The 27,083-nt window shown below is 42.1% G+C and overlaps 1 protein-coding gene and 1 long non-coding RNA gene across 3 annotated transcripts in view; both read right to left on the reverse strand.

The window, feature by feature from the left end:
• Positions 1–288: 288 nt before the first annotated feature.
• smad6b (SMAD family member 6b) overlaps positions 289–27,083 on the reverse strand; it is a 71,590-nt gene continuing 44,795 nt past the window's right edge. Inside the window, exons 1-4 of one of the 2 annotated variants that reach the window (XM_056387182.1) lie at positions 19,001–20,494; positions 15,878–15,934; positions 15,107–15,184; positions 289–1,193 (exon numbers count right to left, since the gene is read on the reverse strand). In XM_056387182.1, coding sequence (XP_056243157.1) covers positions 652–1,193; positions 15,107–15,184; positions 15,878–15,934; positions 19,001–19,799 — 1,476 coding nt within the window. In that variant the 5' untranslated portion in view covers positions 19,800–20,494 and the 3' untranslated portion in view covers positions 289–651. Of the gene's footprint in view, positions 1,194–15,106; positions 15,185–15,877; positions 15,935–19,000; positions 20,495–27,083 lie in introns of those variants that run through there. The other variant, XM_056387183.1, reaches the window with a different exon arrangement.
• LOC130176235 (uncharacterized) lies at positions 22,089–23,888 on the reverse strand. The gene is made up of 3 exons (XR_008828845.1): positions 23,421–23,888; positions 22,521–22,623; positions 22,089–22,357 (listed from the first exon to the last, which is right to left on the reverse strand). It is a non-coding gene; the product is annotated as an uncharacterized LOC130176235 (long non-coding RNA).

A 27,083-nucleotide genomic window follows, 5' to 3' on the forward strand; every position in this document is an offset into this window, starting at 1 on the left:
AAGTTCAGCTCTGAACTTTATATCCTCTGCTCCCACGCTCCGTGGGAAAAGAGGATACCAACCCTTGGCCTAAATGTCAAATGCCACTCAAGAGCGTGTACCTTATTTCAGTATAACACATGGTGGTGTACTGAGATTTGTTTTAGACAAATTACAACAGGCAAAGTTCAATATACTGGTGTCTTAATGATATCAATACAAGCGTTAAGACACCATGAAAATAAACTAGAGTGAAATGTTGAATGTGTAATAAACCAAGAGCTAATGATACAGACCAAACAAAGAGAATTATTATGCGAATACTTTATTATCAATGTGTGAATGGTGTTAGCTTTTTGTCTGGATATTAATAGTATATGAAAACTATACACCAAATCCAGGCTCATCCTAATTTTGCTGTATAATTTCTCAAGTTGGTATTGAAAGATTCTTTATCTTTATATATATTTATATATATAATATATATAAGCCAAAGTGCATTTTCCGTTTTTTTTTCCTCTTGTCCATATACACATTGCACCATACATAAATAATTACATTGTAAAAATGACTCCGTATTTACAAGTATAATATATATTTCATATAATATATAAAACTTTATATTAAATCTAGGTAGATGATATTTGGGATAGTTTGTGGGGTCCGTCTGTGTTATCTATGGTTGTTGAGGAGGATCTCCAGCCAACAGGGGCAGGAGGTGATGAACTGTCTTGAGTAGCAGGGGCCCCAGCCCTTAGCAAAGCTGATGCGCACACTGTTTGGGTCATAGGGTCCGTCCAGGAGGTCAGCCTCTGTGGTGTGCCTCAGGAGGCACGAACGCTCATAGTCAAACACCTTGATGGAGTAGCCTGGCATCACCTTTCGCACCACCAGAGTTCTGCTGTTAGGCATGTCCAGAGTAGGGGAGTTGACAAATATTGGGTGCTCACTACGGTTATACGCCCAAACGCCGTCAGGCTCTTTGCTGAGGAGGATGCCGTAGCCAATTTTGCCTCGTGTGCGCTGAACGGTGCTGCTGCGGTGTTCCAGGTTGAGCTGGCCCAGGCAGAAGCCCGTGCCCTGAGGTAGATCATAGAAGATGCTGACGGAGTGCTCGTACACTGTGTAGAGGCGTCCCACACGTGTGCGGTGCTCCCAGTACGCCACATTACACCAGTGGCTCTGCTTAGGGGCATCAGGCGACATACTGGCATCTAGAGAGACACAGAGAGAGAGAGAGACAGTCATTAAACAAAACATAAACAAAAGCAAACAGGGCTAGTAAAAAGGAAGCCTTGAGTTTTAAGGGATTAACTATCTCTTTTTATTGTTCAGAGCAGATGGCCACACTATAAATACTGAGGGAGGCACTGTATTGAAATCTAAGCCTTGTATAAATATGACTGTACGCACATCCGTCTAACACGCACGCACGCACGCGGGCAACTATACATATCCTTGGGTTGGAGGGTGTAGTGAGGTCAGTCTAGCTGAGGACCTGCACTTCCCTGCTCTGCCTCAAGAGGGCACTACAATGATTAAACACTGACCACCCAGCACAGCGCCTGTCTCTGTTGCTCACACATGCACTTTCAAAACAGATCATGTTTACTAAAATGAATTCAGGATAACACTCAATATTTCCACTGAAAACTGGCAAATAAGTATTTGCAGTAGTATGCTGAGGCTAGACTGAAAATGTGCTTACAACCTTTGGTAAAAAAAACTTGGCATTTTGTCAGTGCACATTTTAATAAACCATGCTCAAGACAAAACACTTTTTTCCTTTTACAGTGGGACAAAGTTGGCATCTCATTCCTAAACATCTCTGTCCAGTAAATCAGCTTGTTAATTCAGTTTTCATGGCTGCAGTCTGTGAACTCTTCTCAGTGACAGCCCCCAGCACTCCAAAGTGAGTTACTGCTCCCTAGGTAGACTTCTATCTTCACCATACTGAACAGACACAGCACTGCTGACTGCTTTCAGAGCTGCTACAGTCCACACTGCTCATAGCTGTCATACATTTATATTGCTCATAAAATCTGTGGTATGAGGAGTGGAGAGAGGCTGGCGGATGAGGAAGAAAAAACACAGAGTTTCATGATCTCACATCCGTCTCTTCACCTCTTCCTCCTGGAGAATGAGGGTGCCTCTTTCTCCTTATCCCTCATCTTCCTCACATTCCACAAGAGTGGGGGTGATGGGAGAGGGCCAGGCAGGGGGTCTCCCTCCCCCTCCACCCAGCTCTTTCCCCTGCTGTGGGCCCAGGGACGGCATTCAGCTCCCTGACAACTTAGCACAAGCCCGTGACCCGCTGACCCCCCAGCCTTCATGCTATCAGCTCCCATTAACTCACACACAGAGTGATGCCATTATTTTGCTTCAGAGAGTCTATTGGCACAGAGGATTTAAAGCCTGGGCCTGTGGCCCCATTCCTTTCAGTCTCTCTGCTCTCAGAGCTTAATGACCGCCCGCCCCATTAACAAACGCCTTTAAGGTGGAGCATCACAGATCCACACAGCAACAAAATGCCTCACTCACCTCCCACCCAACTAAACCTTTCTGCTGAGTGACCCACACTAGTAAAGTTTATACAAAGATTAGCAAAAACGTTGACCAGACCTGCACAGACAAACGCCTGCTGGTTCAAGGCTCTCTGTGTTGTGGAGGGGGAGGAAGAGTGAGTGAGTGAGTGAGTGAGTGAGTGGGGGTGGGGGGAAGCTGCAGACAGACTCTCTGTGTGTTTGCGCACACACTGATGGCTGAAATGACCCCCTCTCTTCAGGGGCCCCAACATGCATGTGCCATTAGTGAATTCCACACTCCAGCTCCTCCACTCTGAGCTCAGCTTTTACTGCAGTGTGGCTCGGCCACACAAAGAATTCAGCCCCAACTTGTTTATGGCCCTCTATTGTCTCAAATCAAATGGAGCCCACACATCAAGGTAAACTCACTTTGAAACTGTGCACACAAACACAAAAGACCAAATGGCTACTGTCTCCTCTTTTTTAGATGGAAAGAATAAAGTAAAAACAATTTAGTCAATAGTATCTAGTTTTCACACATACCCAGTAAGACTGCGAGGACCAGGAAGAGGAATCAGCAGGACAAAGGTTAGAAATGTATCTAATGTTAAGCCTGAGCCTGAGGGAAGACAATGAGCACACCATGAGCCAGGCCTTTTCCTGTCGCTCTGCTGTGTTATGCGTCTACGTGTGTCTGTACGCACACAGTTTGGATGGGGAAGAAAATCAGCCAGCATGTTTGTGTTTTTGCCGTGAACTTGTATGTTTTGGCTAGGTGGGGGCGCTGAGGTGAGTGCTCTGACAGAAGAACTCATTAGGATCTATCTAACCAAGCAGAGCTATCACCAATCAGTCAGACTGTTTGGACAATATCACCCACAGCGACTAGGGCCTCCACTCCAGAGCTCAAGCTGGCCTCTGCTCGCCCTTCTTCAAGTGCTCAGTCTTTATGTTTTTTAGGGAAGCCTTGTTTCTTAAGCCATGTTTAGATGTTCTGTAAATGTTTATGTAGCTTTACCAAATTGATGTAAGAGAGTATGAAGCCAGGTTTAATTATTAGTATATGACCAGATACTGATGCACAGACAGGTTGGGCCAGGGCTCAGACCAAACCTAAAAGGCAGACATGAGGCAATGAAGGGAGAGAGTATGTCTCCCTCCTTCTGACCACAGCAGAGACACCCAACTCTCTTTGACTCCATGTTGGGCTTTCAGAGGGTCTGTTCAGGGCGGAGCCATGATGGGCTGGGAGCAATTACTGGTGCTCTGCATCCATTTAACCCTGCCACCTTTTAACAGCTCAGTTTACCCATTAGAATAGTAGCGCATGTTATTATTGTTATTTTATTCTCAAAAGCCTCTTCTCTTAGTGTCAGTCTCAGAGTCAATGGATGCAGGCACAATATGGCTGCTCCACTTCCTCTTCCTGCAGCCAGAGGCAATGATCTGAGCACATGAAGGAGTTAATCAACTCTAACGTCATACATAACCAATCTAACAGTACTAGCATCAAAAAAGTGGAGATACATAGATCTGTGGAAGCTATTCAAGCTCTTCAAGTTTCCGTGGCCAGCAGGAAATATGCAGAATAAAGCAACTACTAGTGTTCTAGCAATATGATTAGGATAGTCTCTGTTTGACTTCCTTTGAGCGTCATGAAATAAGTAAACAGATTACAACATTCAGAATCTAACAAGCACACACACACACATTTTAGTCAATCAAAAGTTGCGTTGGACGCCTGTATCTGCACGTACTACGTGTCTTTCTACAATCACACAGTAAACAGAGATATTTAACGAACACAACTTCAACAGCAGAAAGCATTTGGTGTGCAGAGTTTGATTTCCATAACAAGGCACAAGCTCCATGGAAACCATGTGAAAATGTTGATTTTTCAGTTTCCCTGTGGCCTGTCTGATTGGAGGAATTCAGAGTATCAAATGCAGGACATCAGATCCGACAACAAACACAGACTTATATCATCTCACTGGAACTCAGAAAGCAAACAGTGACACAAGCTGCAGCGTCTGCAAAAAGGATTGAAATGTCAGCTACAAGTGGTCCAGGTTTAACGTAAATAATTACTCTGCATGTGGACGCATGAAGATAATCAATGATTCAGATCTTTTACTTAAGTAAAAGTGGCCATATTGTAACATAAAAACACTCCTTTAAAAGGAAATACCCTGAAATTAAAATGTACACAAGTAAATCACGACTCTACACTACTACATGATTCAGAGAAATTTGAATGTTGCACTATGGTATCATTGGATTATTATTACTGATGAATGAATGTATCAGTAGCTTTTTACTATGTTGCAGCTAATTGTATATATTGTTGGATTTAATCAAAAACAGTGCATCGTATCTTATAAGGTCTTCATGCGTTTTGTATGTAAAATCTTTATCTGTAGAGTAACTAAAGCTGTCAACTCAATGTAGTGAAAAGTATAAAGTGCGTTGCAGTAGAGCAGAAGTAAAAAATAGACTGAAATGGAAACACTCAAGTAAAGCTAAAGTACCTCAAATTTGCACCTAAGTACAGTACTTGAGTAAATTTACTTCTAACAGAAGATAGTAGAGGCTGCTGTGATTAACACAGGCAAAACAAGCAGTAAAAACTGATATACAGCTATAGAATAGTTTTTTCCTCTATAATGTGCCATTAAATATGTCTATGTTCAGTACGACTTGCCCAAGCCTCTTCCACAGGTTTACATATGGAAGAAAGCAGATCGCCCTTCTACAAGTTCCTAGCACTCAAGGGCGAGTCTGGATAATTACTACTAAGTACACTAAAATGGGGGCTTGAAAGTTTCAATGGCAATCCTTGATGATCATCCAGTAATGCTTTTAAAGACAGCATGAAAACGAGGGGGGAAAAAAGGGCAGAGGGAGAAGCAGAAAAGAGCTGCCCCGGGGTAAACACAGCTCCGCAGCCTTGGAGTGAGATGAATGGGAGGCCGAGTGTCAGGGACAGGCAGACAAACAACAGCTTCCCCTCCGTGCTAACATCTCCCCACCAAGCTCCGGGGCCACCTCCATTATACTTCATCTCTCCTAATCCAGAGCGGGGAGCAGAGATGAACTCATTCCTCCAAAACTTTGCTGAGGAGGAAAGAAGAAAAAAAAAAAAAAAAAAGAAAAACACTGTTGCCAGTCCCTTTAAGCAGCGCTTTCGAGGGGAGGAGAGCAGCAAGGAGAGGAGGGGGAGCAGCAGTCTCTCATCCTGTGCCAAGGATTAGATTCCCCTCCAGCTATTAGACTCTACCAATGAACTGATAGGCTGGGGGGCTGGTGGTGGGGAGTGGGGTATGAGGAGTGTGTGAATGTGTACACTGTGGTTTGTGCATTCCTCTGACCCCGTCCTATAATTTGTTAGATTTAACTTTCTTTTACAACTAAAACAACAAAGTGGAAGTGAAGCAAAAACCTCCCCCCTCCTTTTCAGAGTATGGTATGGCTTTAATTCTGTAGACAAAGGTTCCTACAGGCTGACTGTAACCCCTGAGCAGGCCACATTTAGGCTGGCGTCTGGGCTATCGCTGCCATCAAAGTCGGCTTTATCAGACAGACACGCTAACTGGAGCTGCTCTTATATGTCTATGGATTTTTTTTCCCTGAGGTCTGGCCTTTCTCTGCTGAGAGAAAGAGAGCAAGAGATAGAGAGAGGAAGATAGAAAGAGAGGGAGAGAGATATGTGCTCGGAGAAAACACTGTGGGAGCCAGAGAAACTGAATCCAGTCACCAAGCCTGGCTGGTCACAATGGGAATGCTTTACATTGTCATCCACTTCCTCTCCACTTTCCCTCCGTTTCTGTTTTGGGATGACCCCATGAGGGAGGAAAAGTGCTGTACCCTTGATAGCAGATAACAGAATCCATAAATTAAATCAATAAACAACAGAGGGTGTAAAAAGCACAGGAAGCTAAGCAGGCTAATACGGAGGAGCCGTCTGGGTGCATGAGTAAGAGGCCACTGGTTTGAGGGAAAAGGCTCTATTTTTTTCTGTCAGGGGAAGAGAATGTGCTGCTCATTTCCTCCAAGTTTCCTCCGAAGCTCTGCAATGTGTCAGACACACAGAGTGCAAGTGATGGCGGTGATGCAAGTAAGGCCTTACGAGAGTCCTTAGGGCATGTAAAAGCTCAGTGAAAACTGTGGGGGATGTTTGTGGATGTCATATCTACAGGCAGCGTTAAAAGCCAGCGGAGTCTGCAAGAGCACCGAAAGCAAAACAGTCAGTGAACATCCTGCTGGGTGGCTGTGCCCTTTCACCTCCTCATACAACCTATCTGTTTGTGTGTGTGTGTGCGAGTGTGTTTGTTTGTGCGTGTGCGAGGGAGGTTCGAGCCAAGTAGGCTGGAGCGTTTGAGTAGAGGAGACCCTGCGCATTCCTGAACTCCCCCCTCCTCCTCTCGCTGTGCCTCCTAACTTCCTACTCTGGTTAGGACTATGGGGGGTGGGGGGGCAGCAAGAAGGTTGCTTACTTTCTCGTCCTCTAGGAGTCTTGTTTGGAGTATAGTCTCACAAAATCACAGGACATGTGAGAGGAAGTGTTGGCTGTGTGGTCTAAAACTTTTACATCCAAACTTTAAACTATTCTTCTCTTTAATTCACACTTTTCTTCAGAGTTGACACACTTGTCCTCTGGGAAAAGCAAGACCATACAGCAAGAGAGGAAACTGACTTTAGCTAGCATATATATTCAAGCTATGTTGAAGGCTTGGTTTCAAATGAACAATAACAAGGAACTCTATTATTACAAGTTATATTAGTCTGACTAATTTAAGGCGAAAGGCAGGTATTTAGTTTCCACCGGGCTGGGAGGTGAAGCAGCTATGATGGACAGAGCTGCCGTTCAAACAATGGTTTCCTATTGATCGGCCCAGTGGATCAGAGTCTGTGAGCAGAATGTGTTCTGTCAGGATAATGTGGCACCAGAGTTTCTGTTTCAATCACAACACTTGCTGGGCTGTAACCCACACTGCTCCACCGCGGGCATCCAGACACCAGCTCCCCAAACAAAGACAACTGTTTCCCTCATCTCCGACAAGTCAGCCCGTTCACAACAAGCAAGACATTCATTAAAAATGCAGGAGTGAACATTTCCAATAATTCACAAAGTCCTTCCCTGTCAACATCTGCAAAAAATCTTGAAGCTAAAGGGAATGGCAGGATTTCATTAAGTAAATTATGTGCTGGCAGTCACAGAGAGGGGAAGAGGGGGAAGCTACAGCCAGACCTCTAATCTAAACCGTACCCTGAAATGCGACAGCCTGACTGCACGTATTGAGCCACACAGCCAAGAGTTCAGAAATACACACAAATAAAAGATAAATAAAACACACATTGCAAAAGTAAATATAATTTTCCCTGGTGAACATAATCAATGAGAATTTTCACATAAGCATGTTTACAACTTGTAATTACTACTTGCAAAAACCTGGTCCAACGTATAATTTGTTTTGTCAAGTTGTACTTGTGTAGAACCTGAGGACATACATGTACATGCTCAGGGAAAAAAAAAAAAAACTGAACAGTGAGCCAAGCCACTGTAAACAATACATTATCAGGGGCGTTTTGCTGGACCATCATTCAAAATAAAGGTTCTCTGCTCAGTTTTAAAAGGCTTCATCTTCTGGGAGAAGGATCAAAGGCTCCAAATTATGTCTATCGTACTTGGCCCCGTGTTAGGACAAGAGAGTGGAATGAAGATATAGCTGCAGCAGATCGAGTTCAAGATAAGGACAGAGAAAAAAATCAAGTCACTGTCTCTCAGTTTACACGTGTACACGCAAGAGAAAATGCACCAGGCTCCGATACACTGGGAGTTTACTGTTCACCCATCCACAATGAGCTCCTATCCTTTCCCTGTGGCTGTAAAAGGCTTGTGTAGAGATGTCCAATGACATGGGCCCCTACAAGTTAATCCACATGCAGCATTCTGGAGGCTCAAAGAATGCACTGGCTATTCTGAGTTTTAAAAATACTGACAGCCATAGGTTCAGGCACAACTGTCAATGCTCCTCTGGGGAGAAAGGAAAAAAAAAAAAATCTTAAATCTATTTTCGCCAGCAATCAAACCGCAGGCCTAAATCATAGCTGGCCAAGGCCGATGTCTGGATTTATAATTGTGGGTAAAATGGTCAGAAAATAAAAACAGCATCCACAACTGGCACCTTCTTCACTACTCTTTGCCAGGCGATGCAAGGCTAGCACATTTACAGTGGCGAGCTCAAATGGAGTATTGTTCCCCCTCCCAGTCTTGAGAGGAGGCATACTAAAACACTAAACTAACAGTTGGACATTCCATACATTTTTAATGGCATTGCACGCTCTTTATTTGTTGCTCTAACCCTGTGCCCTGAGCTGAATGAATGGAGCCATTGGTGGAGGCTGGTGCTGCGCTGCGGTGTGAAGGGAGAGAAGATGGCAACAGCAGCCCTCCCTGAGCACACGACAAGATTAGCTCACTCATTTTGTTTGCTAAGGTAGAATATGGGGCAAAAATTATAGCTTGAGCACACCTCCTGTTATTTCTACTGACTGTATTTTCTATCTGTGTGGCAAGCCCTGAAAAGGAAACACAGTCCACTTTATCCTCAGTGAGCACAGTACACTGTGTAAATTCAAATGACAAGCACAGCACTGTGAGCTTAGACTCATAGTCATGTATGAGGCTGTAGATTAATCTTTATCTGTGAACCCTTCACAAGTTAAGTCAAACACCCAGCAGCACTGGCACCACAGTGGCTTGCCAAGCGGACACAGATAAATACTAAGCTCAGCAGGTTAGTTTCTGTTGACATGTAAGGGGTTTCAGGCCTCTCCAAGGACTGCTTTAGATTAGCATGGCTTTCACTCTGCACGTAGAGGTCACATTACCTCACCACATCCAAGACCTGTGTTACTAGTTCTGACTGTAAATTGACTCTTAAAGACAAATTCAGTGTAAAAAAAATCTTAACACAATGACAATCACATTCCCTCCTCTCTGTCTACGTGACAATTTCAGATGATAAAAAGTGCTTACTTCAGATCCACATTTCCGCTGCTTGACACAGACGGTCCACATTATGGAGACTTCTCAACTACAAACCTACAGTAAAGCTTTTTGTAAATGCTGTAAATCTTGACTTGGCTCACATCTTGAGGCCTTCACAAAACTCAAAAAAGCTTGAGAAGAAAAAGTAAAAGACCCTAATCTAATGGCCAGAGCATCTCACTGAACACAGAAGGGAAGCAAACTAGACTTCACTAATATAAAAAACAATCACAGACATACAAACACATACACACCCTCCCATGCAAGCACACACACAAACGCTATTATTAATGACTCAATAGGTCACATAGATTGTGGAGGACTCTACTGAGGATGCCATAACCCCTCCCAGAAAAACTTGAAAATGGATTTCTGACACCACACAGTCTAACAATGCTGAGAAAGGGAAAATGAAAAATGGCCTTATCGCTCTTATCAATGGCTCTTTTTTGTGTATGTGTATGTGTGTTACGTAAGGGGAAATGGAAGCCAGCCTCCCAGGACAGGAACGGATACTTGAGATGAGGACTGTGGGTACAGGCCCTACACCAATACAGAGAGAACAGAGCACAAGACCCTTCAGGATGTATAGCTACAACCCTCCGCCCCCAGCTTAAAATGGACTCTGCAAACTGGACATGACAAACGGGTGAGGAGAGCCCCCTCACGTCCCCCGAGATGCTGGCCTTCTCTTCAACATTCCTCAGTCTCCCCCCGCTGTCAAAGGGGCAATTCACCGCCCTACACTGCTACAAAACCCAGGCAGCTTTTTAAAACAGGATGTTTGTCTGAGGCCTCCTTCCCCTCAAATAAACAATCCGCAAAACCTGATTTCGGGAGGCAGGGTGGAAGCACTCGAGTCACATTATTTCCACATCCCGTATCCTGGAGCATTGGGGCTCCTGAGGGAGTGTGGGCGGCCAGGCGCTGGGAAGGCTCAGGGCTGCGGTGGAAACCTGAGGCCATGTGCCAGGCTGTAGGGGGAGATGAGCCCAGGCTGCATCACTCTAGGGTCTGTGGGGCGGAGGAGGGGGATCATGCCTCTAGGTGGGGAGGGGGACATTGCTAACATGCTGATGCAGTTGTCACTCTATCAGACCATACCCCTTGTCTGCACACTGCAGAATCACAATACAGCTGCTAACATCAAGAAAGTTAGATGCCTCCACAGCAGGAAGGAGATACTTTATATACTCAGCACACTACATTACAAAGTGATGCACAAAGGATAGCGGTGCAGGATGATAATTATTAGTATTCAGCTGAATATGATGGTTCCTGAGCAGCTATAAATAAATTTGGTCACCAATGATGCCATGTACATTATGTCACTCAGCATCACACTTATGCTCAGGAGAGAAAAAAACAGACCAAAACTTCAAAGAGCCATCCACAAAATACTGAGGCCCCTGCAACAAACTGAATAGATGATCTAATACAGAAACACATAACGAGACATTTCAAAGCAAATTAGAGGTGCAATCAATCCTAAATCTTGAGTACAGTAGATATGCTATTTCATTTGTTCCTAGCAGAAGTGGAATCACATGTCTTCAAAGTCAGATCAACAAGTATGGGTCCAGTCTAATCTGCTTTGATCAAGAGAAACATCACATGCCTTGATTAGACTGTCTAATTATTCCATGTATTTTAACTGTCTCTGACAAAAATCGAGGGAACAGTTTGATGCCGGCCTCTTCCTGACACAGACAGGCAGGTTGTGATTACTATTGACTGCACAGTTTAATGTATGCATCTGGACTTAGATGAGGACCCTAAGGAAGAAATATAGACTTAGAAATATATAAACTAAAGCTTTACACATGCGTTTTTTTGGTCCCAGCACTGGGGTGTTGTAAACTGTCATTTTCTTGAGCAATTTGTTGTGTGACTCACATGAGGTCCTTCCTATCTATCTACTAACTGCCTTGTTCTGCCTGGAAGAATTAGTCAATACCAGAGAATGGACCTGACACAATGTCTGCAGACGAGACATCCAGAGAGACAAGCACTGGCCCTCCCTCCAGAGACAAGCCGGCAGACGGAGGAGAGCGCTGTATGATTACTGTGTGGGAACCCTGACTACCTGCTGATGCCCTCTTCCCTCCAGTAAGCGCTACAGCACTCTGTGTAATCCACGTCTAGCAGCTTTCAATCTTTCCACTCCTCCAGTCCAACTTTCCTACGTTTTCCGGAAGGGAAAGGAAAAAGGAAAATAAAAAAAAGACAGTGACTCAGGTCACTCTGCATGTCCTCTGGTCACTTGACCCAGCAAATCTGAGGGAGCCCCTCCATTCACACCGGTGATCTCAACTCACACCAACATGAGCGTATACACACAGTGTTATGCTGACAAATTCCACCGGGTTGATTGAGGACACAACCTCTGACTGAAGAATGTAGGCAGACTGGAGCCATGATCTTACAATGCTCTAAACCAGGCAAAGAGGAAAGACTTGCATCATTCATCGTATCTAAATACTGTTAACATGGTAATCACTGCACAAAGTGACATTTAGACCATATGCACAATGACTGAAATCCTTAAGTAGCAAAGCAAAAACATCTTGGCATGCCTCCTCACGTTCTGAGCAAGAGCTGGCCAAAGCAACAATATAATGAAGAAGAGTCCCCAATGTCAGAGACAATGTGACTGAAATAATGAAGTCAATGTGTAGGGGGAAAACACCCCCTCAGACAGTCATTCAGGAAGCAATGAGACCTGCTTCAAAGCGCATCACTCTGATGCCCACACGACAAGGCCCAGGCTGTGAGGAAACAGGTGTGCGGACAGACTAGGAGGACAGCAGCAGCAAAGGCACATTCCCTCACACACACAGCACTAAGGTATACTACGTATACATAGACTCCAAAAGCTGGGCTCACTCATGACATAAACAGACATCACACAGTGCCCCTGGTGTGGCTGTCTGTGACACGGACATGTTTAAATAAACCATTGGGAATGGTCCAAATGTCTATGACGGCACAGTAACTGAAGGTTTGAGTATTACACTAAGACATTAATACAATAATGTGCACATGGGGAAGCTTTTTAAGAATGCATGAGTAAGAACATTTTTAGCATGTTAAACGACTGCAAGAGTCAGCCAGAGAAATGCATCTGCTCTTAAATGTAACTCCAACATTAACTTAAGAACATGAAGTGCATTGATTTGAAGACATATTGATTTGAAGACATATCCTATATTAACATGGCGCTACATAATCTAAAGCAAGATGAGAACTACTTTTCAAATTTCCCTGAAAATATATATTTTCTCAATATTGGCTGAGGTGGTAGAACAAGCTTGCCTACCAAACGAACCAGTTCTGATCAGTTTCTCTGCCATTGTGAGGTGCAGAAGAATGCTCAGCGTGTATTTCTGTAGCCCTGGGCTGCAGACTGTAGTTGATTATTTGACTCCACCCAACCCACCCTACCAGTGCCCCCCAGACCTGCTTTTAAGAGGTTTACTTGTTCCTGCGTGAGGGGTGGAGTCTGGATCCCATACAACTCCAGTTACACACAGACACTCTCTCTATCCGTGCTGAAGGGGGATTCACAAGAAAAGTCATCTCCAGGTCAGCAACACTGTCAGCACAGGATAACTTGACAATATGCATAACAGGCCTGTATGTTTAAGCAGAACTAAGCAGGCTTTATGAGGAAGCCTTCAGGCTCTTGGTTTTATGATGGAATATGCTTGGTCAAACTAGGTCAAATACTTGGTGGAGAATCTGTATGACGAGATGCTAATGGTTTGTTTTACTCAACGTGGCCTCTCTTATGTATTTTAAAATCAAAGAACCATCATATAGTCCAAATGCAACATGATCAGAGACATACTGACTACACAAATTAGCTCACAGCATGAAAAACTACCACCCTGTAGAACACTGGTCATTCTCTTTCTCAATTCCACGTTGGTGAGTGTGTCACAGCCAATGCAGAGTGATCTGGACTGGCCTGTACAAGCAGCAACACAGTTGGAAGAAACCAAAGCCTAGCATGTCTAGATCCTCCCTCCTCACCACAGTCTCTGAGGAATTGTGGTGCGGGCTCTGACAAGCCCCTCATTTGTTGACTCAGGGAGTGTCGCCGGGCCATGCTGAGGTGGTGACAGTGGGAGGAGGGGGCCCTTGCTGACTGAATACTTCACTGCCAGGTAGCCATGTCAACTGCTCAGTGTCTATGACTCTGAGCCATGGCAGAACCTCTAAGAGCAAGCCCCAAAACGAGGGCTCTGACTCCCCGTCCACATGATACTGTGCATGCTGGCTGTGGTCCTAGCATGAAGGGGGAGGCATGCTTACTCTATGCCATGAGAAAGGAGTGTTTCATTTCAAATCAGAGGATAGGACTGTTTCTGCTCACTTCCTCTGGTGTGGCCCCATTCACAGGAGCAACTCCATTTCCCTGAACCCACCCCTCCCTGCAGCCCACTTACAGCCAGGCTAGATAGAGTTGTACGCGTGAGTGTCTGTGCACATGCATGTGCACAACTATGTGTGCTTGTGTGTTTCTGAGCGAGCTTGGATCTTATTACAGTTTGATCCCACTCAAATATTTCTGAAAGAAAAACAGAGGAGGGGAGGCCGGCTCTGTGGCCAATGCACACGCCCCGCTGAACCTCTGCACCGCTTACAATGAAACCTTTATCTTTAAAAGCTTGAACTGTTCGTAATGGCCCTTAATGAGAAGGAATAAAGTACAACATCAAAATGAAATTACTTTCATAAGTTTGCGTATTCATCCAGATACACTCAACAGCTATGCAGGAGGAAAACTCTGAACTGTTATTTAAGTACACTCTCCTGTCTTATTTGAACAATTTCATAGCCAGAACAAAACAGGCCACTGGACACTCAACATGAGAGTCATGAAAGCTTTATGATTATTATAGTGATAAAACAGTGATTCATAGATTGCATTGTTCTAATGTAAAGCTATATGTACGTGCGAATACTTGTTCAGAAACTAACATCTGTTTTCTGATTTATTACTCAAACTACCACTTTTAAAAATAATTCAAGGAAAAAGAAAAACCCCTAATCCATGTATAAATTATCTTTACCGATACAGTTACTCTTCATTCAAGCTAGTTGATGTACCATTATATCAGCACTACTACTTAAACAGCTGCTCATAGATATATCCAAAGTCAAGTCAATTAAAGTTGAAATTTAGCATCCGATACACCTCATTCAATGATTAGAGCCAGTACTCACTTCAATGTACTGTATGTCAAACCCCACATCTGCTGCACACAGCATTTGAGCATCTGAAACTATACAGTGTGCCACTATGCCAACAAAAAATAAATGCCTCCTACTGTTACAAAATGTACAGCACAACAGAAAGACAAATCAACTTCAAAGTCCTCTGAGAAACTGAACTCCTTGTTGGAGAAATTACTAAAGCATTTACAGACGGGCTCCACTGGGATGATAAACATTTGGTAATCATTAATTTGTAAAATTGGTGTAAAGCATTTCGGAAAGAAACTCCTTATTTGGAGTCTGACGACAGTTGGATAAACACACCCACCTGAGAATTCCCCTGGTGTGATGTTTGGTGAGCTGGCTGCCTCAGTTTCAGTGTAAGACAATGTGGAGTCTGACAGATCTGTGGGGAATAAAGCAGAAATTAGCCCCTCATTTACATAGTATAGTAACGTCTCTACTGATCTGTTCTACAACGGTTGCCTCTCTTCATTTCAACATTAAAATTATTTTTGTTTCATATCAAACTGAAAACGATTAACACCATGTTTTGGCTTCGTCCAATAGGGGATAACCTGGCAACTTCACTAACAGGCTTTACCTGATGACATCCCCCCCAAATGCCGCCAGAAACCTCAGCTGTACTCAGGCTTGCAGCCCCAGCTAGCAGCCAGGCTCCAGAGTCCCAGCAGCCCACAGAACATACTACCCACACCATACTACCCACACTGGCTCTGGCTGGCATGCTGACATTATGCCACATGCTGGCCTAGGTCTCATCCAAAAGCTACCCATGCAGTTTGCCAGTAACTGTGCCCAATTACATCCATTAAAATTCTCCACATTGCTTTATGCCTGTTTCTTTCTGTTACAACAGATCCTAAACAAAAGACTGAAGATGCCATTTGCAATTTAATTATGATCATAAAAAAAAGATAAGAATCAACTAATTACAGTTCGGCAACTTATTGACTACAAGTCATAACACTGTGAATCAAATATTTATAGCAAGATTCAGATGAAGATCAATAACTGAGGATGAAATAGAATGCATGCTTCAGGTGCCAAAGAGTTTATCTGTGTGTTTGTCACTTACCCAGTGGCTTGTGTTCTTCATTAGGGGAAAGCCTCGAATAAGGAGGTGGGGGTGACTCTGTAACACAAAGCAGTCATGTCAACAACCTAATAAAGGTTAGAAAGAAGGGCAAAACTTAGGCCCAGATATAAATGCTTTAAGTTCCCCATCATAAGTCAGTTATGTATTATTAAAATAAAATCATATAAAATCCTGATTGGATACACTTGGACACTGGTGTAAATGTTGGTTAACTGTAATTAACTCACAGAACAAATCCTGTACTTATACTGTTGACCCCATGTACTTTGTACATATAAAGACCCCAGTGTATCGGTTTCATATTACAGTAATACAAACTTAACCAAGCATTGTTTAAAACATTAGATTCTGAATGAGGTTATCGTCAAAGGTCTTTGATAAAGGCAATAAGAAAGATGCCAACACAACTAAATTCAAGCCAAAAAAGAAGCTTCAATACACAGCTCACATCAGATCCATTTCAGAGTAGACAGCAGGCTAAGTCTTAACTCTTAGGCTTTGTGTCTGCACTACAAAATCTAATCATTTTGTTCAAAAGCTAGTTAAAGAAGCTAATAAAGCCAACAGAAAACTGCACATTTGTTGCTGTTATTTAAGGACATATTATTTAACCGAAGCAGTCATTACTACAACCACAGACTAACCATAAATTTTAGCTAGTAGTTTAATAAATCTGAGTAAATCTCTGCTTTTTAACTTCATTGTGTTCAAAGGCCTTAATTTTATCTCATAAAAAGAAGAGAAATGAAGAGAATAACTTGCACAAGAAGGAAAGCACAAAGGAAAGAAAACTTTGTGAGCACACTGTGACCTCGCCTACAGGGGAAAAGGGGAAGGAGAAAAGCATAATAGGAGCGGGTCCTTTAAGAGTGGCGGCAGTAATTGCCAGGATCTGAACTCAGTCACTCAGATACACAGCTAGTCAGTCTGGCGCCAGCAGTATGCAAACTGTATATTATCACCACTCCTTCACCTAAATAGCATGAGGGGACCTCCTTAGCACAAAAGGGCTTTTAAAGCGCAACTTGAAACTGATCTCATTCGAAAAGTATAATGCCTGGCAAAATAAAAGCAAAAAGTTTTTGTCCGCTTCAATCTAAGCTCTCTGTCAAACATTACAGATTGTTTTATTCTTTAAAAAGTCTTATATAAAACTGATACCTGGACTTTGAAATTACTCTACAATCAAACAATCAGATTGAATTACAGTTGAAAAATTCTTAACGCTATTCTTTTCAGGCATGTTTTGAGTTTGTTTTACAAAGGAGTAAAATGTTTTCCATTAAAATCTATTTCATGAATTGAACATCATTCTTATATAATTCAATATTTCCTACTTCTCCATTTGCAAGCAATATAAAAAAACCAGTGGTTAAAGTCTTGATTCAAAGCCCCCCTTCTTGAATAGCATGAAAGAAATACCAGCTCTATCGGGCCACGCATGAGCGCATGTGAGCTATGTGTACTACGAGCCTTAGTCCCAATAAGGGGTATGTGCCCCTCTCCCTCCTCTTACAATTCATCTTGCTAGTTTTAGTGGAAAGAAACACACACGGCCATAACCTGACATCCAGTTCAGCAGGGGGAACAAATTAAATACTCTTTGTATCTAACACAGTCTATTCAAACCAGCAAACACCATGCAACCTTGGAGCTCTATAAAAATCACAACTGATCAGGTTGGACTGTATGGTAGGACATGAAGGCCAAATCCACGTCAGTGTCCAACATTTGCGTGCTACGAATTCTGATATTGTTGCACATATGACTTTGAAGAGCTTGTCACAGCCAGCTGGCTCTAGTAAACATGGATGTTATGGAAAATCCACCTCTTGTGCCAGTGAGAAAACAGAAATACTGACGCTTGCATCTTTACACATGATACCACGCGTTGTCATCAGGTCAGTGGGGTCGAGTGGCCCAGAGTTTAAGGTGTGCCAAATCACAGGCCTGTCCCCTGCCAAAATTTAATCTGTTTAATGTAGGTCAGGGAGGTTCTGCCATAGATAGCTCATTGATTGTGGAAATAAAGCTCATTCCTCCACCACAACACCAACTAAACTGACATGGAGCCAAGTCCAAACCTCAGTGTGTGTCTATACAATCATATACATGTCATACACTGGCAATTACCCTGAAAGAAAGAGAGGTAAGAACAGCTGTATTGACAATCACACTGAAGGCACTGACATATTCAGACACATATAAGATGTCACGTACTGTATGTTATTAGGGAATTCATTCAAGACTTAAACCTAGAAGAGCTTAAAGACAACAGCACAAACAAACAAACTCCTTCATTAGAGATATAAAGATGTTGCAGGCCACTGAGTGATTCTCTACTACAGCATCAAACTGTCCAAATACAATACTGTAGGTACCTAAAATGTTGAGAAGTGACAAACCTATCAAACTGGCATATTATAATCTTCCATGCATTTTGGTACTTTCAAATATACTAAACGTAAGAACTCAAGGTATAGAATAACTCCAAGCCTCCTTAAAAGGGAGTCTGTCTCACATTTGTTTCATCAAATCAAACTCTGCTCATATCCCTTGCTTATAGTGATATTGTTATTGTTCACCTTGTCATAAGGATGGCTTGAATAATCATTAACTATCTAATCAAATGACCTGCCATTCTCTATCTCTGTGTATGAAAGTAAGCCAAACAATACTAGATAAATAAAGCAGAGTGATAGGGAAGGATTGTCTGAGCATATTTCAAGGCCCTACAGTTTTACAGTCCTGAAAACATGATTTCTGCCATGTAACTATTAAGATGACCTTTTCAGTTGTTATTATAATAATTTAGCAAAATGTGAAATGCAAATGGACCAAATGAGCCTAATGGTTGAGTTGTATCTGCATGATTTACTTGTACATTTATGGAACATGTTTTTTTTTTTTTTAAATAAGTAATGATGGTATCTGCAAAGAAAGTTAGAGAAAGCTTGTGGTGCAAAGGCAAGAAAGTGTAGACTCAGAAGCCTTATGGTTATCTGTTAATGGACTACCTGGTAACTTTATCCCAAAATAGCATCTAGGTTGACCTGTAAGGTGCTACAGGCAGATTTGTTGTGTCCTGGTAGATGCTCTTACCTGGCCCACAGAGCCGGCTGTAGTGATAAGGGTTGCAGCATACTGTCGGACTGTCCATGGCCCCAAAACTCTTACACTCACAGAGCGGTTTGAGCTGGGCCGTGTGCTGGAGGTCGGACCAGCGGTACAGTTTACACACAAGCAGCTGTGGGGATGCCATATGACCGCACAACCTCAGCTCTGTCCGGGAAATCATAACACAGTCGCTCGGCATCCCTCCTCTGGACTCCACTGCCTCTAGTAAGGTATCCAGCGCCTTTTCCTTTAGCCTTTTTAAAAGAGAGTATGTGGCTGTTTTGAGTTCTTGCTCTAACACCGTGCGTGGCATCGCCTCCTGCGGCTCAGGAGAGCCGCTATCCCGTGGTCCAAGGTTCCTCAGCACGAAGTGACACGACCCTGGATCCCTGGTACCCTGAGCCATCTCTGGACCCCTAAGCTCGGAGTGGTCCCGGTCTTTAAATAAGCAGCAAGTCACTGTCCTGCATTCGCTGTCCTGTATGGAGCGGGGGCTCCCCTGCTCCTGGACGCACACCGCACCCCCATCTTGGTCCGTCGTGACCCCCAAGCCGCTGCTCTCCACGGGGCTCCGGGTGCACACACCCCCAATGTCCCCTACAAGAGACCCGCTAGGGGTCATCGGTCTGAGCTCCGTTTTGGGAATTTTCTCTGGGTTGTTGCCGAACAGATCGTCCCTACAGCCCTCACTACTGTTGCCATTTCCATCTTCCCCTTCTTTATCTGGGATCAAACGGCTTCTCCAGAGTCGCCGCACAAGACCTGAGCGTTTCGTCCTGAACATACGACAACTTGAAAATCTATAAGGGGGTTTTATTCTTGTACGGATATCCGAATATTACAGATACTTTTATGGTCGTTGCAAAACATTAATGTCTGTGAAATGCCGTGCAATGCATGCACAGCCAACTGACGAGCACTGGTGGCAAAACCGCAACATTAGACTGAAGGCTATTTTGTTGCATCTACAACAACAAAACCGCGCAATACATGCACTGCAGCATTCCGATCAAAATACATTCATTTAACCGATTACACTGTAAATAACCAAGCGGGTCAAACTGTGACTTAACCGAGACCGCCGGGGAATGGACTGTTTATATGTTTGTTACGAACGAATACAAAAAGCAGAATGCATAATAACATAACATGATAATCTTAGTAACATAATCCAAAACCAGCAGCCTTCAACCCAAGACGGCAACTGGCAGCCTCAAACAGTTCTGGACTTTTAACAACCTCAGATCTACTTTCTACACCGGCACGTAGAGCATGAGGTACTTCGAGGAGATTTAATCCCAAGGAAATGCACTAGAAGTCAGGATCCTTGTCGTCTTCTTGAGATGTATGTGCACTTCTTTTAACAATCCCAGCAAAATATCCATGCCAGCTGAAACTACATGAGGAGGATCAATCCGGGGCTGAATCGCGCTCCTGCTTCTCCACTCAGATCTAAACCAAACTGCAGCCCAGATCTCTTTCTTTCTCAGTTTCTCTCTTCCCCCCCCCCCCGCCCCCCTCTTCCTCACACATACGCACACACATATACGCACACACACACACACACACACGGGGCCCCCGAGGAGAGCGGTGGAGCCATTGGCTGACTACCATCATGTGCTAGTCTAGACACTTTGGCGGCTGTGAGCTGCACTGATTGTTGCGCAAACAAGGTTTCAAGTTTCTTAACTCTTAAAGGCGAAACACCCACCTCTCGCTTTTAAGTTAAAGTTACTAAAACTTATTTACATCCATGCTACATGTAGGATGTGGCAGATCTGAGCCGGAAAAAACAGCAACAGAGAAACTTTCAAGTATGGGCGTGTGTTTTTTTCATTTCCCCACAAAAGTCAAAGTTCTTTTACTTCTTTTAAATAATTTTTTTTATGGGGACATTGAAGAATAAGCATCAGTTGGAAAATTTTGGAGGACATGGACACTGGCCAAATTTCTTGTGAATTATGAAGAGTAAAAATAAGGCAAGAACATAGGTCATCAGTCCTTCCTCTTTTAAAAAAACAAAGGTGGCAATTACATAAGATGCACTGACTCACCTGTAGTGGAAGAATTTACACTGGTCACAGCTTTAACCCACTGACCTCATGACAGGACAGTATGTCCCAGTGGCATTACTGGGGTATTGTGAGGATACCCCAATTACAATACCTGGTAGGTATGAAAAGGTCACTATAGTCACAGTTACTTTTAAATGAGGAATTAATAATAAAGTAATTTTAGCTTGTGTGTATGGCACAAAACTACTTTTTGAAATATCACAATCTGAATGATTAGGTTAAATATATATGCAAAAAAGCACCAAGAATCCAATGAATTAAATGTTCCAGCTTGTTCATGCATTCAAATGAACAAAATTAAGACCGCTACATGTCTCTCGCGACAGTCTCCGCAAACAACTGTTTGTTCCCCCAAACATTTTATGTTTATGTCATTATGGCTGGTGCGTGTACCCACTGTGCATTGCTCCAAATCAAGGTAAACATCAAGGTCTTCCACCACGCTAACCACGCACAGCTCCTTATTGATGATTTGCCCATTGGTCTGTGGGAACTCTGTTTCAATCACTTAATTTCCCAAAACCATATATAATCCAACAATCCAAATTGTATTTTTTAAAGACTAGAGCTTGGCTGTGTTGTTCTCTGGGAAGCTGATTCAAATTGTTGTTGTTATTTATCAGCAGACAAATATGCTGAAACTGATGCAGAAGCTAACATTGGACCAATTGATTTATCAGTCAGTCACTGTTGTAAAGCCCCTATATGTCACACCCTCCCAGTTAAGCTTATTTTTGGCAGCTGAAGAAAAGCTGCTGGTGATAAAATACTGTTCAATGAGTAAGCAGCACAAGACTACAGAGTTAGCAGTGACAAGGACTACAGTGAAAAGGGAACTTACAAACTTGCAGAAAATGGGGTCAAACTCTAAAAAACATATTAATGTCATTAAAGATAAAACTTTCTTGCCTTTAATATTAGCTAGAAGTTGAGCATTTTAACCACAGAGAGACATTAACATGTTTACATTAAATGTGCCCTTACTAGGAGGTGGGAGAAGACTTAAGCATATGCACTGGATGACTAACTTTAATTGAAAAAAAAAAAAAAAATGGCTGCCATGTTTGGAGCCCTCATCCATTTTTTAATACATCCAGCAGGTAAATAACCGGGACAGGCAGCAACTTCATTATAGACATCGGAAAGTGGAGGTTTTCAGTACTAAAAGGGATGAAGAAAGTAGAAAGAGATGGAGAAAGAAAAACCTGTGAGTGTATGTGTAAGAGAGAAAAGACCACGAAGAGGCCTGCACCAGGTCTATGGCAACCTGTAGTGACATAATAGGGACAACACAGCATTACTATTTATGCACTACTGAAAGAACACTCACATATTAGTTAGTTAATCAGGAAAGAGTCTAGGCTTTATAAACCTTCACCAGCCCTTACAGCAGCTTTAGGTGGCATAAAAAAAGAAATTACCCTTCTGACCTTTCACACTGAGGCAGCGGTCTTCATGTTGGCTGGAGACACAACAGGTGAATTCTTGCTCACTGATGTCTCTATGAGTCTGCCTCCACCGTATCTCATGTGTCTTGTTTTGTCAGGGCAAACAGAAAATAACAGGGAACTCTAGTTTCTCTTCCGATTCTCACTAGTTACAGGCTATTATAGGCACACATGCACACAATGCTAATTGTTGTTCTTAAAAAAGAATATTTTTGCAGAGGACAAAGACAAAATGTTATATTATATACAGTGCATAACATTCATAACTATCTGTTGTCATTATGGGCACAAAGTTCATTTAAGTACTATTTAAGGACTACAGTTAAGTTTATTTTGGCCTTGTAAGAGTTAATGTATCCTGGCTCAGAATTCAGCAAGGCAAAGCCACACCCCAAGATGTATTAACATGATCCAAGAAGCAAAAGTTCAGGAGTAGGCACTGCTGATTGGCTGAAAACCTTGAAGCCTTGCCCCCTGATCAAAAAAGTCACACCCAATATTTAATTTGTAAATAGTCATGAATGAAATACAATTGTTTAAACGCCGGTGATGTGCCAAATATAATGTTCCGCCTAAAGACTCTTCACTAATATTACTCATATGACATCTATTTCATACTTGCAATTCTTTAAATTCTTTGAAGTTATTTTAATTGCACAACACATTTGTAACTGTACAAATAAAACTTGTTACGCTGTCATTGCATGTGTGACCCACCGAGTTCAAACATGAGTCTTAGATATATTGAAAAAAAAAAGGAAGAAAAAAAGATTATTTTCAGTGTACTTTCAGACCAAAAAGCTTTACAATATAAAAGGCTAATTTTAAATGATGGTCTAAACACACTAATAGCCGTTTATAATACACAGCATGCTCACTCACTGCCTTCACTAGGACATCTCTGAAGCTCTCAGGGTTGCACACCAGTGGAGACTCCGAGGGCTGCAGCAGCAGAGTGTGCCAGTGTCTGAACTGGAATCAGGTTTCCCTGGCAGGCTTAGGGCTCAGGGGCAGAGGGAGGTTACTGAGGGTGGACATGGAGGCCCTCATGCCTGCACTGTGTTAGAGGCACCTGTTGCAAATGCATTCCCCTTTGTAACTCAATCACATGTCAGACAAGGAAAAGAAAACTGTTATTACAGAGTACTGCTTCATTTAAATCAGTGTCATGCAATTTTCAATTAACTCAAAGGAAAACCCAGCTGGCTCATAAGTCACTGAGGCGGTCTGCTCTGCTATCCCTGCTGCTGGAACTGATTCACGTGAGACAAATGTCTGAAAGCATCAGGAGCATGCAGACATATTAGATGCTTTGAATCTGGTACAGCATAAGTTACATACAGATGATCCAGTGACCCTGTGAGAGGGTCTTGACTCGGTCACTGTTACAGTGAGTTAACTGTAAAACCTGCACATAAATACAGGTTGACAAAACTCAGAAAAGTTACTCTCAAAAGCAAACTTGTAAAACAGAACCAAATTTATGAGCGACCATCAAATCATCATATGCCATAAACTAGCACCTCAGGTGCACAGGAGTAATTCATTAAAATCACATTCTCCTGGCATTTTAGTATCTTAATTTGATGACACAGATACTTGAAGCTGTAATCAGCAATGACAATACATTAATAAATCTTAATATATCCATCTGTATGTTTAAGTGTTGTCCCAGATGCTCTCTATACTCTGCTGCTGAGGAATGCTTGCTCTTCTTCCTGTCATGTTGATGTGGGTGCATCTGCTCAAATGATATGTGAATTTAAAATAAACACTTTGCTTAATCATTAATTTATCACAATAATTGGAAATACAACAGTGGAAAAACAGACACCACTTAATTCTTGATACTGCAGAAGCATTACAGTACCAAGTTGGACTGTAAGAAGTTCCTACATGGAAACATTTTGTGGTTATCAGAGCTTTTGTTTTTTTATGTGATTTCTGTCATGCATTTGAATTCCACTGTCATGTAGTTAACACAGAAATGTAAAGCCAACCATCACTTAAAACAGGATTGAGGCTATCTCTCAGAAATGTTGCTGTGGCAGCTTAAAATGAATGTACAATCTTTTGTACCACATTATGGCCATGTGCTATAGTGTTACAGTGCAATGAAAACTACTATGGCTTATATATAGAACAACTTGTGGTTCTACAAAGAACTTTCTGGTTTTAAATTGGGCGATTACTAGCTATATGGATTAAAAATTTGTTCCTGTACCAGCAAAGAGCCTTTTTTTTTCTTTTTTCTTTTTTTTTGTTGAAAATCCATCATTTTTAAAAGTGCACCAAAAAAGCCACCAAAAACCATCTGGCTCTTCTGAAAATTTTTAAGTTTAGGCATTTGAACTTTTCATCCTACAGCCATATCTGAGCCATACTCCACTAATGTGTGCTGCATGTGTGAAAGTGTGTAAGGAAAGACTTCTTCAAAGAGTAAGAGGTAACTGAGTATGAGGATCTAAAACAGGGCACAGCTGTTCACACAGGCCTGTCCCCTTGCCTGCCCCTCTCCCTATGAAGGTCCAGGCCCATGCACCCCTGGAGACCCCTGGGTAATAATGCAGTGGTCACGCCAGCCTAGCTCCCGACTGACACTTCAGACAAAGTGGGCGAGCAACTCCAATGAAACAAGGCAGACAGATACTAAATGTTGCACTAACCAATCCGGTTGAAAAAGCATTATAAACACTTAAATGTTTTTTTTTTCTATTATGTCCTATTCCAGGGTAAATCTCTTTACGTCTGACTCCAGTGGCCACACAGACATAACAAGAACTTGGACAAACCAGGTCTGTGTAGCAGTTGATGATTAGTGCTTCAACCCCATTAGTACAGAGACTTTGTAGTGGGAAAAAGAAAATCAGAAAAGACCAGTGTGATAAAACCAGCACTCATGGCTTTAACCTTTTCATCCTTGTATGTCATCAACCTATTCATTAAAGAAGCATGCAAGGCTGTCGACCTAATGTATCAAATGCATCAAGACACAGCTGCAAAGTGTGATTTCTTATTGTGTTTTTTTCTAGGACATCATGCCATAAGTGTGTATAAAGTAACTGTTTGAGAAAGAGATGATGGCTCTTACTGTTTGAAACTTTGTCGGACTGTAACAGCCCCACTTGCAAGTGTGGTGATAAAACTCAGAAAGACATTCTCTTGTTTGTGAGCCTTTTTTATTACAGAATTCCCACCACAACTTCATGTCTGTTACTAATTGTACTCAAACCAGGCTTCTAATCCAAAACAAATCCCATAATTGAAATATAGCATAACATTTTAACTACACCATGTGCTGCAGGGAACTAAGGTGATGCAGCGGTTACAGAGATACTGGAGCCAAATAGAGAACAAAGTCATTAAAAGCTTTAACCTGTGATGGAAGCTGCACAGCACATAACGCATCTACTTAATTAGGTTGGGAGAACTGGTTTGGAAGAGAACATGTTCAGTGGTAAATTTGTGCTGATTTAATTTGTAGATTATTTGAAGGTGATCTCAGCTCTCTAGCTCCCTAATTGATCAACTGCGCTAATGTCTTCTTTGGTGAATAAAGTAACGTTAGACTTCCTTGCTTGATTGAATCCATGTTAACAACTGAAATGATAGCAAATGTATGTAAGAGCAATTTACTCACATAGAGAGACACTGTACAACAATGTAATTTATAGTAATAATGATGAAATAACAAAATTGATGCAGCTTAATGGGACATGACAAATATTAAAATATGTTAAAGAGACTAACTTTCATTTACTGTTTACTGCAATTATTATCTAAGTAACTATGTAAAAATGTATGAATGAACATTTAATTATTTTTCTTTCATCACTATTTCAAATTTCTTTATTTTTTCAAGAACAGTATGTGTGTCATCTGGTCTCTTTCCTGACTTGATATTAGCGATCAGCAAGCTGAATGTTGTGGTAATTATTTACCAAATGTATCTAATGTTCTTAACTATTTCATGGCAGCATTTGAATATGGTTCATTAATTGTGCTGTCATGTTAACTCAACATGTTCATAACCGGCAAACTATAGTACGATCTAATCTTGTGAAAGTGATTTCAAAGTACACTAAATTGCTGAACTAAATCAAAGGAAACCAATGAAAGACACATAATTAATGATTCATGCAAACAAAATATTTTACAACGTATGTGGTGAAGCACAGACGGATGAAATAAGAGTGAACTCTGACTGACAGGGCTCTTGAGGATCAAGGCATTGCAGAGATTGCAATGTGGTTAAAATTTCCGAAGTACTCAAACTATGGATGAGTGGCAGTTTTAGGAGTTAGGAGCACTTAAGAGAGGTGTGGTTTGGGGAAAATTAGCTTTCTAGATGCATTATGTATGTAGAAACATAACATCTTTAAGGTCAAAACTGAACTTCTTGAAGATAATAAGCTCATATTCAGGTCACTGCATTGCCTGTTTATTGCAGATCAAGGCTGTATTTTTCCAACAAGTTATCCAGTTTATATAACCATTTCTTCGTACAAAAAACAGGTAAAAAAACACATGCACCAATGACACTTG

The sequence above is a fragment of the Seriola aureovittata genome, chromosome 10, assembly GCF_021018895.1.
Source record: "Seriola aureovittata isolate HTS-2021-v1 ecotype China chromosome 10, ASM2101889v1, whole genome shotgun sequence".
Lineage (NCBI taxonomy): Eukaryota > Metazoa > Chordata > Actinopteri > Carangiformes > Carangidae > Seriola > Seriola aureovittata.